This window comes from Onychomys torridus, chromosome 3 (assembly GCF_903995425.1).
Source record: "Onychomys torridus chromosome 3, mOncTor1.1, whole genome shotgun sequence".
Taxonomy (NCBI): domain Eukaryota; kingdom Metazoa; phylum Chordata; class Mammalia; order Rodentia; family Cricetidae; genus Onychomys; species Onychomys torridus.
In genome coordinates, this window is record NC_050445.1 from 87,417,175 (window position 1) to 87,430,775 (window position 13,601).

The following is a 13,601-nucleotide window of genomic DNA, read 5'->3' on the forward strand; positions in this document are numbered from 1 at the left end:
AAGGAAACTGCTAGAAACCAGCTGGACATAAGGAAGGACTGGGTAAGACTTGGTCAGAGCTAAGTCAGCTAGAACAACTGTGCCATCCGAGGCTGAAATGTCCACATCCCTCCAGGTGAGTCCCTGGCAGCCTCCTTCGGTGTCAGGTCCTTGGCTCTCACCAAGGAAAGTTGGTGAGACAAATCTTTCCCTTTTTGTCCCTGAACACATTGTTACAGCTTTCAGGGACCCACCTTTATGCCACAACTCTTCTCAGAAGTAGCCATGACACCACACAGAATTTTGACGCAATTAAGGGGACAGTAACCACTGTAACAGCTGACCACTGTAGATATTGCCCCAGCGACCTCCCCAAATTTCATTCACAACAGTCCTATAGGCTAGGCTGCCCTTCACTCCTACAGGTTAAGCTGTCCTTCACTCCTATAGGCTAGGCTGCCCTTGATTCCTGAGAAAACTGAGGCTTAGGGCGTCTAACATCTGCTCAGATCTCACAGACTCAGGAATGGGGAAGGGAGACTAAATGATCCACATGACAGAGCCTAAGCCATCATAAACTGACTTCATGACTGCCCTATACAACCACAGACTTTATGGATACACAAAGTAATAGACATGTATGGGTATATGAATATATGAAAGTAGGAGAGATTGAGGAGATGAATAGGGTTAGAAATAGGAGTATAAAGACAAGATGAGGGGGATTTAGTGCTGTGAAATGCTGTGGGATCAGTCCACATGTATAATGAATATACAACAATACACATAAACGTACATATACACATCCATCCACACACATGTCAAATGCTCTCAATGAGAGGGAGTGGTGAGTAACTGAATGACAGGGTGTTAAGTGGAAACCCCTACTCTATCACTCAGGAGAGTGGATTATTCCTTAAGGATGGGAAGCCATCAAGCTTGGAAGGCATTATTTTATCAGTCCATTACTGAGCACGTTATTCAAAGATTTGGCTGGGAATGAGTACCAGGCGATCTGTAAATAATCTCTGGGTGAAGTTTACAGAAGTGGAATGCTAGCGTGGCAGAGACCAGGCTTTCAGTGGGTCATTGACCTGGGCACTGCTTCCCATCAGAGGCTCCCCTCCAGCTTTGACAATGTCCGATTTTCTACCTAGGACCACTACACCGGCGAGGGTGAATTCACACAAACAATCTCTGCTGATGTGGCCAGCGAGGAACTTAGCCCCAGTGTCTGTGTGGCAACAATACAACAGCTAGGTCAAGTGTATGAAGGGTGAGGCCCCTTCAGGGCAGCTGCAAAAGAAAGCCCCTATTAATCCCTTAACTAAGCAGCTGATGGATTTAATCTGTGTCTGCATACGTTAGAACCCCTTACACACAGCATCATTATATACTTAAAAAAAAGAGCACGATTTAGCAAGGCTTTTCATGGATTTCTTCATCTCAATAATGATGTGGTACACTACTAGAACTTTGGAGGGCTTCTGATTATAATTTTCTGTCACTCTGCCTTAAAAATTGTGAGAAAGTTTCATTTTTCAAGTCATTCACCAAAAGAATAGGTCTCTATGTGAAGGAAGGGGAGATCTGAGGCTCTAGTCTCAATCCCCTCTCTTTTCATTTTGCATCCATTATTATTTAAAATAACTCATTCCACAACTGGGGAACCTCGGTCTACATAGTAAGATCTGAAAAGGAACCATTACCTGGTATAATCTCCCTTGCTTTCCTGAAATAAAAATAAAGACATGATCAATATGTGTTTATGCTAAGCTCAATGAATGATTTATTCTTGATTATTTTCCCTCTTACAAAGTCCAGAGCTTCTTGTTAAGAAAGGTACTTAAGAAGCACTACCCACGTGGTCACTATTGATAAGAAAATACAAGTATACATGAGATGTGTCTTACCATTAACAGAAGTGACTTCTATGTATATTACATATATATATTCTTCATATGTATATATGAAGCACAGATAATTATTTCTCTGCTGCATTGCTAAGACCACAGGATAAATACACTTACATTGCAGTGCCAGATTTTTTAAACAGGATGCACTTTTTAGACTATGACCCAGGTAAATCAACACACATTATTTGCTTTCTCTTTACTTTTTAAACAAGTACAGGAACTGACTTTGCTTTTCGACTCCCAGCACCTTTTAGAATTAAAGGGTTCTTTACACAGCCTCAAGAAAACGTGTACAAAAGTTGCTAAATTTAAATGAAAATTACAGCTGTTCTAACAACTGTTGCCTTCCAAGTTCAAGTAACTGGGAGTCCTTTTTCCAGGAATACAGGCTGAACTCTTTTCCTTTGGTGCGGTCTAAACTTCTTCGTGTCTCTGAGAAACATTATCACATGCTAGTTCATGCAAATGATCTGAAAACAGAATTCAGCAGGTCACAGCTTTCATTGATAAACCGTTTAGTGGTTTGAAAATCCATCGGGATCTGGCCTGGCAAAAGTTTCAGAGTTGCAGGCAGTTAAGCTAGACACCAAGAAACAAAAGGGAGCTGGTTAGAAGTGGTGAGTGAATTCTTACCTGCAACACCAGGGCTGCCAACTTGAAGATGGTTTCACTGTCTACTTCAATTTGCCCCTGCAGGTGGAAGAGGAGAGCATCACTGAACACATGCCTACCCTGGGCTGGAGCAAATGGCCGTGGAGCTGAAGAAGCTGTCACAGCTTGGCACCTCCAGTTTACGATCAAATGCAGAGCATACCATTTCGAGAGAGGGGGGTGAGCAGAGAGACCTCAAGGAGGGCTGGGAGGAGAGAGAGAGAGAGAGAGAGAGAGAGAGAGAGAGAGAGAGAGAGAGAGAGAGAGTGTGTGTGTGTGTGTGTGTGTTCACTGGGTAGGGAAATTTTACTTAGAAAATACAAATAACTTGCAGGCTAAAAATTTAGACAATTTTTTAAGTGGAAATATTTGAATATTTTTTATTTTTATTTTACCCTCCGAATATTTTTTAATCTCTGTAAATTCATTTAACCTTTGCAGATTTTTCTGTATTATTATTAATTTTTGGTGGGTTTTCCTGACATAATTTCCCCTCTCCAAGTCACAGCATGGTTACTGCAGCATACACATGATGCAAACATTATTAAGGCATAATTTCACTTTGTTGTCAGTAACAGACTATTGAGTTAGTATTTGTTCCATCCTTGCTAGAATGAGAAATCTTAAACAGCAGTAACAGCAAATGGAAGATGTCTGCAGTTCTGTTGTTCTGAATGTTTGATGATCTCAAATTCATCACTTTTCCATCCTTTTCTTTCTTCTTTCTCCAAGATCCCAGGGAAAGCTGGGGTTCTGGGGCTTGATTAACAGGAGTGATTTTGTTAGGAGTCATGTTTAAGCATGGGTGAACAATATTCCCTGCGCCTTCACACCTTTAAATGTGTGGTGTGTGTAAATGGCAGTACTGTACCATGTGGTCTTACAACAGTAAGCTGGAATAGAGGAACTTCAAATTTAAAGTTGTGGTGTCAGGGTGGTGGTATATGAGCTTGTAAGGATTAGCATGTACAGAAATAATGCACCCAAGGCCTTCCCAGTTAAGTACAGAGTCCTCAGCACTTGAAAGTGCACTATGTTTAAAGGCCTAGAAACTGCCTGGTGCTCTTTCTTCCTCCCTTTTATCTGTAGAACCCGAACTGTAGCAATTGTTAGTTATCCAAACCCATCACTGAGGTCACTAAACAGTGTTAAGTCATTGTACAATAGGAGGCTTACAGGGGGCACTACCGTCGGTGAGGGTTTCTGGAAAGATTAAGGTTGTCTATTAGCATGAACTTGTGTAGAGTTCTCAAACAGAAAACAAACTAATAATAATTCTTATAGAAGCCATAGAATGAATCGACAAGGAAAGCAGAACCCGTGAGATGAATCAGGATGTAGGGAAGCAGGCCTGGTGATCTGAGATCCAGCCCTGAGACTCAGGAGGGTAAGGAGAGAACCAGCTCCCTACAGTTGTCCTGACACAACCCCACCCCCCATTAAAACACTAAAGACAAAAACAAAGAAGAGAAAAAGGAAAAACCCCAGGGTGTTACACTAGCAGTGATATTTCCTTATATTAGAACATGAAAACAACTTCATTCCCCCATCAACGCCCAGTTGGGTCCTCCCTTCTCAAACCTAAGGCAGAAGATCTGCTTCAAAGGCTTGTTTCAAGAGCTCCCAGACCCCAAGCCTAGGAATTCAAAGCTCGCCTACAATCTCTAGGAACTGATTATAAAATCAAAGAGAAGCTAGCCTGAGCTCAGGAATCAATGGCTCTCTGTGTTCCCAGCAAGACACTGGCCTTCTAATGGGAGAGATGATGAGTGGTTAATCTGCCAGGTGAGGTGGGTGTTGATTAGATTACATTCTAGGAAGGTCAAATTCCTTAAATTTGAACACAATGAGACTCCTGGAGAAGGAGCAGAAGACAACAACAAATGGCCGAGCTTGAAAATAGGCCAGAACTCAACAGTTGAGGGACGAGAAAAGGTGTACTATTCGGAGTATCACAAAAACTAAGGATGAATAAAAGAAGTCGAAAAGTTCTGCCAACTCCCTGGATTCCCACGGACTCCATTTGCCTCATCAACACCTTAGATGAGTCATCTGAAAACCATTCTAGACACCACCTTTTTGATTTAGCAAATGGAAGTTCAGCAGACAGATAAAAAAAAAAAAGATAGATACCTAAAGCAGATATCCCTGAGGGAGCTGCCAAGTAATTCCCTACCTCGGAAGGGTCATTAAATATTAAAAATGATGAAAGGAGGAACTGAAGCATGGAGAGAGAGTACCAGGCTCAGACAGCACCATGTGCAGGCTGCAAACACCAGCGCACCCGCCGCCTTTCTTAGCAAAAGGAGTCCAAATCCATTTTTGGAGGGGGAGAGGAAGGACAGGTGGAGGAATGTCTTCAACACACAGTTTGGCAAGAGCCCCACTTTGTTTTATAATTCTTGTTCTCTACTTCGCCTTACATATAACCTATACATATACCTGTTCTAGATATCTGAGGCAAACCATTATGAGCCCTAATACTGATCACTCTCACTTGACTTATTCATGGAGCTCATTAAACAATGCATCCATCAAGAACAGCCCATTCGTCCAGGCCTTGGCACTTCCATTTGGCAAAAGTCAATTAAGACTGAAGTAGCCACATGCCTGGAGTAGCAACACTGTTTTAAAACTATAGACTGCCCAGGGCAGAAGAGTTCTTTTATCTCCAACCATGGCAACAGAGGTAATCGGATACAGGGCAAGCTAACACTTGAGAGAGGGAGCTCCTTACAGAGAAAGGTGAGGACATCCTTCAGTGGGTTTCCATGACTACCAGCAACAAACAAAGAGCTGGAGACAGGAGCCAGATGATGGGGCTAAACACCCAAAGGTAAGCTGAGACAGCAGCCTGGTGCTTTGGAACTGTGTAAGCAGTTCAACCACCAGGTCATGTCCACCTTGCACCTCTCCCCATGCTAATGAGGTGAATTCTAGGTCCCCAATTAAGTGAACTGAAAAAAAGAAAAAAGTCCTAGGACCAGAGAGGGAACTGAGTGAAACAGGACCCAATGGGTTTAGTCAGCCCTGAAGATCAGGGAGATGCACTGTACATCCAATCTCCTTGTAGGTTGTGGCTCCAGACATCCTGTCCTGTGTTCTTCCCCCTATTCTGTTCCCATTCTATTACAGCTAACCTACAATTTCATTACCAAATCTTTAGCCATCTTCCAAAGGCATGCTTTGGGTAAAAAGTGGGCTCAGGCAAGACCATGGAAAATGACTCAGTATGTCATCTCCATTGACAATGAAACTACATGTTATCAGCAAGCACACTTTCTATAGTAGAACAGGAAGTTATGTCTGAGGACTCATTCTGTTCATCCTAGATGGATGTTGTATTTCACGGAAACATATTCTACACTATAGCAATCTGTTGTATTCTGACAAACTGTCGGGGTAGGTCAGTATGCTTCCAAATCTTTTGCCAATTATCTATTTTAAGAATAAGTTTACATTTTAAAACAAGTTGTAAAAATCAACAAAAAATGTACAAGAAGCTGAGGCTGCAGATCAATGGTAGAACATTTGTCTATGAGGCCTGGGTTTTGACCTTAGTGCTGCCAAATAAATAAGAAAATAAATGCCAAAATGAGAGAGAAAGTTAAAGTTTTAAACTATTACAATACTAATAGATTTGGAAACTAATATATTTTGTTGTTAATGATCTTGTATTTGTGGTTCTGGGCATGAAACTTGAGCCTTATGCACACTAGGTAAGTACTCTACCACTGAACTACATAATAATCTTCAATTAATGAAATGAAGGTTCAATTAGAAACAGGATAGGATCAGTACATCCTCACAGGGGTGATGTGAATATTATCTCTTCATACATCACTCATCAAGTACAAAGGGGAATATGGGGAGAACCAGATAGATTTTATCTGGTGGCAAGAATGCCGACATCAGGAGAGAAAAATAGCATGCACCTTCTGATGCTGTACACTTAGCATGCACAAACACACACACACACACACACACACACACACACACACACACACACACACACACACACACGTGTGCTGTGCCACTAAGTGTAGGTATCTTACAACTGCAACCCAAGGGTTAGGAGAAGCTCCCAGCTACAGTGTTAGCTGATTTCTCTGAGGTAATATGTTCCCATCATGGCCTCCTGCAAGTGACCAATATAACTTCACAGAACTTGGGGTTTAAAAGTTATGTGAGAATTGGTTCTCAGGCGCTAATCCAAGCTGTCTTCAGTATACCATGATGTAGAATTCCTGTCAAAAATAAATTACACCTTTAATCCCAGCGCTCAGGAGGCAGAGGAGGGCAGATCTCTGTGAATTTGAGGCCAGCTTAATCTACATAGTGAGTTCCCAGACAGCCAGGGCTATGTAGAGAGAGACCCTGTCTCAAAAGACAAACAAACAAACAAACAAAATCACTAGATTGAATAGTGAGGGACTATTCATGAAACACAAGCAAGCTGAAGGATATCCTAGAAAACATCCTGCCTACACTTATGCCACTACACTGAATGTCCGAGTGATGGAGACCACAGGGTCATAACGACTGAATGAAAGGTGTTATCCTGGATCAAGGGGGAAGGTGAGGAGGGTGGAACGATGGACTGTATACTAGGCACCAGTATGGGTCCAAATGTTCTAAGTTGGCTCACAGTAACATAACTATGTAAGATTTGCCCCTGATCGTGAGAAATATACAGTGGCATTCTTAAGGGTTAACCGTTACTATTTATAGCTTACTCTTGAGTGGTTCAACTAAAACTGTGTACAGGGCATGGCGAAGGTGTAAATGTGGATGCTGCACACCATTAAAAAATTATGGTTTAGTAAACATATACTTTATGCTTTGTGCTGTCCTTCTAGCTCTCTTACAAGTTTGAAATTATCTCATAGTAAAATTTTAAAGCTTGTTTAAAAGAAAAAGACAGTTCCATTTTCCTGGATTGGTAGATTTCCTTCTGTCTTGCCCGACAAGTAATACTCCTTTGGAAATTACTTCTCGCTCTTTTGGATGTACTGGAAATGCCATCATCACTACTGGGGGCAAGTGATGGAAACTGGTCCAGATACCTTTTCAGGGCTTTTAAAAATTAGAACCCAGGGAAGAAAGCTTTCTGTCACTAGAGTCAAAGCTGGGAAGATATGACCCAGATGAGACGAATGGCCACACACAGAAAGAGCCTTCTTCACACTGGTACTCAGTCATTTCCCCTGCTGAGTGGGGCTGACTTCCCAGTCTGGTTGGAACTCGGACACGGCTAGCAATGGTGACGCAGATGCTAGGTAGGATGCTCTCAGTGTGCTTTGTCCCTAAGACAGCCAACTGTAGTGAACAGATGTGACAAAAGACACAAGCAGATACATGCACGCTGCTCCCTGGAGATTTCTCAGTTTTTCCCGAAAACACATGAACACAGAGAAACTGCCAACTCAGAGAGGAGCGTGCTGTTATCCACAAAGCCAGACTGGTAGGATAGACAAACCCGATTTCATTACAGAGTGATTCTCCCTAGGCAACGTGCTAGTTCCAGCTTACTAGAGTTTACTGTGCTTATAGCAGGTCAGGCCTTCTACGACCACATCTGCCTACAGCCTCTGAGAACACGAGCCAATATTTCCTCCTTGTGATACATTGTTCACTCATTCGTCTGGACCACAGCACCTTAAACTGTCAGCTGTTTGCTGTCCTATGGGGATGTGCAAAGGAAAATGGGGGTGATGAAAAATTCGGCGATGATGGAAGTTTCTGAAAGCACAATGACTAAAACATAATTCAACTCAAACGTGTAATGAATCTGAGGTGTTTGTGTCAGTACTGCCTTGCTTTGAATCACAGGATCACAGGACTTGACTGACGCCTTGGGACTACACAACACAAACCATGTGACACCAACAAACACTGAAATACCTCAGCTCAGACCAGAGATGACTGGATATTATAAACTACTGAATAGGTCAAATTTTCTGCTCTTATACAAACATAATGGCTTAATTACAGAAAACAAAGACTTCTAATATTTCCCTACTATCCTTCTTGAGGGTGTAATTATCAAATAGGTATATCTATGAATTGCATTGGGGGAAGATGTTTTATTTTAAAAACTGATGCTTGGTCATGGATGAGGGGTGAGTGAGCCAGAGGATGGGGAGGAATGCTGGGAATACTGGGTTCTCAACATGACATTGTCTCAGGAGTCTTTCTGGATTAAGCACTCTGACACCAATGATAATGGAAGAGAAGAGATGTCACTGGTGAGCTGAAGCCAGGACAGCCCTGAAAGGCTTCAATGCCAGGTCCGCTTTGCATTCTCATTTTATGCTCTAACACTACAAGTCTGCTAGCCTGTCCTAAAGACCTCATCTGGAAACAGAAAAGGAAAGGGGCAGGAAAGCTAGCTGGCTGTGGGTAAAGATATCTGCCACCAAGTCTGACAATCTGAGTTTCTTCTGGGGAACCATACAGCAAAGAAGAGAATGCCGCACTCATTGTACATGTGGAACACACATAATACAACACACACACATTTATTTTAAAGAAAAAAAGAAACACTGTAAAAATTGCTCTTTGAGTTGCTGATCTGCATTGCACTTATTAAAAAAAATCATTCAGTGAATTTGGGCTTGAGATTAGGTCAGAAATTCCAACAGTTTCCAAACTGACCCCAAGCATACTTATGTAAATTTGTGTAAATCCCCATTCTCAGCACTGGGGATTATAAAATCAAAATGTCAGTCAGCCAAATACTCAGTCAGCCAAGATTTAATTTTTTCATGTAAAACAAACAAATATATCTATCTCATTAGTATGCAAATTTGCTTTCATCCTTAATAAATGGTAAAATTACTCATAATACCAAAGAATTGCTTTAAAATAAATGTATGTTAATGTATGATGTGTGAAGTTATTTTATATGCCCTGGGTCAAGTAAAACGTTCTTGGGCAAAAAGGTGTCATAGACAGAAAAAGTTTAAGAGCTCTACTCTAGATTACAAGCGTGGAGCATCTGACTCCTCTGAGCACTGTCCCATCTAGGACACTGAGCAGCATCTGGTCTACTTACTGGATATGGACAACATCCTTCCTTAAGCTGTGACAGTTAAAATTGTCTCTACACACTGCCAGAGGACCACCTAGGAGACAAAACTAACCCTAGTTAAGGACTGTTGCTCCAGATTTCAATGTTTTATTCCTCAGATAATCCAGAGTCACCAGAAACCTACATGATTGAGCCCTAAGGGTTATCCTAGATAAAACAGCTTTTGGGGGAAACTGTGTTTCAGCATTACTCCACTGGCTTCAGTTGAAATACGATGCTGCAACACTCAGAAGTCATTATTTTAATAACCCCAGGTGGTTATTGAGGACATTGTTGATTACATCATATACTAGCTCTTTTTGAGGACCCATGAGAGAAGTTTCCAAGCCTTAGTACCCAGGTTGCCTATGTTCCTTCCTGCTTTGTTGAAATCTTAATGGCTGTCCATGGTGAGCTACGCACTGGCCTGAATACTATCTTGCTTTGGCTCTTAAGAGAAACTAAGCTCATATTTGTGAACTGACTGCTTTATATTGGCCAAATAAGTTGTCTTATTAAAGATAACTCCAATTTCATCACTTACTCTATGTGAGTTTGACAATTGAGACAGATATAACAAAATGAACCAACCCCAGGGCACAGGCTGATGGCTTTTGCTCATTTCTGTTTGGGGTTTTGTTTTGTAGAGACAGGATCTTGATTTGTGATTACCCTGCTTTAGTCTCTCAAATTCTGGGATTACAGATATGTGCCATCATGTCCAGACAGCTAGGTGCATTGTCACACATGTGTGTCACCTAGGGAATCTTCACCAACATTGGCTATCAGACATACTCACTAACATTTTCATCTTAGGGAAACGTATATCTTTTTATACATGACATTAAATTAGTGAAATACTTTTGGTAACTAAGAAATTATTTATTTATTTATTTAGTGGTGCTGGATCTCTAGGGTCTTGTGCATGTCTGGCAAGTACTCTGCCACTAAGTCACACCTCTAGCCCCACTAAGTAGAGAAGTGTGAGGTAATGCTGCAGATGTGACCACTCACCTATGTAAACCTTTATCATTGCATTCTATTGGCCTTGACACTAAGTTCCCTTTCTGTTTGAGAAGCTGTGAAGTTCCAGTGCTGTGTACACCCCAGTGGTCAGCTGGGTATGCACTGCGTCCTTCCATCTCTTCAATTTGGACCTGCTCCTCCTCTGGCCTGTGATGTCAGATTGTATTAGAACCTATCTCCCTCTTACTTACTTTTGGTGACTTACTTTTTCTAAACCTCAGTTCCTCATCTGAAAATGGGAATGTCGTAGTTAGGTTTTCTATTGCTTTTAAGAGACACCATGACAACTCTTACAAAAGAAAACACTTAATTAGGGAGGCTTATAGTTTCAGAGGTTTAGTCTATTGTCGTCATGGTTGGACATGGCAGAGTGCAGCAGGTAGACATGGTGCCAGAGAGGGAGCTGAGAGTTCTACATCTTGATCCACAGGCAAAAGGAAGTGAACTGTGTCACTGGGCGTGGTTTAGGCATATGAGACTTCAAAGCCCACCCCCACAGTGATGCACTTCCTCCAATAAGGCCATAACTACTCCAACAAAGCCACACCTTCTAATAGTGCCATTTCCTACAGGCTTATGGGGGACAGTAACATTCAAACTACCAGAGGAAATAAACATCAATTTCACTTAACAATCTAGAAAACTTAGTGAAATTGATGCCCTCCAACTTCCTATATAGCCAAGGAATCTTAAACTCCTGATCCTCCTGCCTCCAAATAGTCATGCACCAAATGTCACCTCAAGTTTCCCATGAAATTACATTTCTTTCTATGTTACCTACTTTATTCTGGGATACTTTGTCCAATTCTGTTATTCTTAAAATTGACTCAATGTTCATTGTAATTCTGGTAAGATAAATGCATTGTTTTTTCCCTATTAATCCTTGGCATTATTCTCTATCTTTTTTGTTAATTTGAAAATAATCTTGTCAAATTAAAAAAAAAGTACCCTATTTGTCTTCCAGTTTGAAACCACAGTGTGCTTCTCCAGAAACTGCTCAGTAATGATTGTAAGCAGAGTCTGTGCTAGGAATTGTAGGCTAGGATCAATACTTCATATTTGATACTTTCCTTGATCAGAGGCTCTTTTCTATCCTTTTGTCTGGTGACCATTGTTAGTAGTTAAGCAGTGCTAGGAACACGTCCCGAACATGATGCTTTAACAGAGATAATGGTGTCACATTTGTCACTTGACTTCCGTCTTGAGGCAGGTGGTAATGCTGTCTCCAGTTATACCTGGGTGCAGTTCTTTGCATTAAACAGTATGTACCTGAGTTCATTGTGTGCTGAATACACTGCAGTCCTCTGTGACTGCTGGGTGACTGTAAGTTGGGCTTAGACCAACTTTTGGGCAAGGTCAACTAAAATTTAACACACATTATATGCCTTATGGTCTAGGTACATAATATATAATCATCCTAGGGACACAGGTCACAGACATAGGTATGTGTGCCCACTACAAAACGGTCATTAGCATCTTCATGGAAGTGATATTGATAACAGCCAGGGTGCAAGCTCCCAGACACCCACCAGTGGATAAACTATGGCATAGTGATATTGTGTACTCTTGTGCAGAGTGGACGTGAATAAGCTGTGGGCAGCAACTATATACAAGGATCTGATGAATCTCAGTGACAGAATTCAAGGAGCTAGACATTCCGAGAAAGCATCTGAGTGACTCCTGCCCTGCAGAGGACAGGATTAGCTAAAACTTTGGTTAACAGGTTGAGTTGGGAAGAGATTAAAAACTGAGATGGGACACACCAGGGGCTTCTTAGTGGCCATTATGGTCTTCTACTTTGACATTGGTACTGGTTACACTATCATGTCCTACTTGTGGATTTTCACCGAGCTATGCACATAGGTTCTATGCATTCTGCTCTTTGTACTGATACTTCAATATAAAGTCACAAAACAAGCAAAATTCTCAGTCTTCTCTCCATTTTCTCCAATAGTTACACCATTCTCCATCTTTACCCGCACACTGTATGTGGCAACCATGTACACCTTCTGATACGTTACACACCTCATGCGCCATTAAGGACATGGAATTTTAGCTATTTTGGCAACTGCATTCTTCAGGACCCAGGATCTACTCCCTGCCCCCTGGTATACAGTAGGTGTTCAGTAATATTTGTAGAATATGTGCAGAAGAACACTGAGGTGATGAGGGTATAGAGTCTGCTTTTAATAAGGAGTGCTTCTTGTATTTGTGGATTCATTGTACACTTGCTTTGCTTAATCTTTAACGTGGAGTAAAAAAACTCCTCTTTTGAACTGTGAGGATATTAACCAGGGTACACCTATGAACATTGTAGTGTGTGTGTGAGCAGCGGTTCTCTTCACACAGTCTGGAGACAAGATACAGAGAAATGTCGGATTCCGAAAAGACATTTACTCTTCTAGCCGCCTTGGCTTCCTGTGCAGTAAGAACACAAGAGCGACTGGCCTGCATACTTCATGGACTGTGGAGGACGAAAAAAAGAATGACAGAATGATAATCTGAAGAAGTCAAATGTATCACAAGAAAACCGGAGTGGAGGTTCTAGGGTGTGTGCCCTAATTGCAAAGACACGAGCATCATGACCAAAGTATCTGCAGACAGCGTCTCAGAAACTTGATCACAGTGGAGATAGGGATGGGGAGGGAGGAAGAGAGGAAGGGGAGGGGGAAGAAGGAGGGGAGGGCATGTGAATTAGGGCCCTGCTGTCAACTCTAAAATAATGCAGATGAACTTTGGCAATAGACATGAGAAAGAAGGGTAAAGTGGACCATGTTTCCCCCCAGGGACAGCCCTGACTAGTGAGTAAAGTTTACTTTCAGTTGAAGGCAGACAGAGGACTTGAAAGTCTGTTCTTGGAATGAGATTCCAATTTACTTAAAAGAAACAAGATCCTATTCTCCACTGAGAGGAAAAATGGCTGATTCCAAAGTCATGGCAATGAAAATACAAGGCCA

At 41.7% G+C, this 13,601-nt stretch overlaps 1 protein-coding gene across 5 annotated transcripts in view; it reads right to left on the reverse strand.

The window, feature by feature from the left end:
* The window catches only part of Frmd4b (FERM domain containing 4B), a 334,105-nt gene that overhangs the window by 65,458 nt on the left and 255,046 nt on the right, over positions 1 to 13,601 (reverse strand). For all 5 annotated transcript variants that reach the window (XM_036181353.1, XM_036181356.1, XM_036181351.1 and 2 more), the window contains 2 exons: positions 2,529 to 2,585; positions 1,689 to 1,711 (listed from right to left, as the gene is read on the reverse strand). In XM_036181353.1, the coding sequence (XP_036037246.1) occupies positions 1,689 to 1,711; positions 2,529 to 2,585 (80 nt within the window). The remainder of the gene's footprint in view (positions 1 to 1,688; positions 1,712 to 2,528; positions 2,586 to 13,601) is intronic.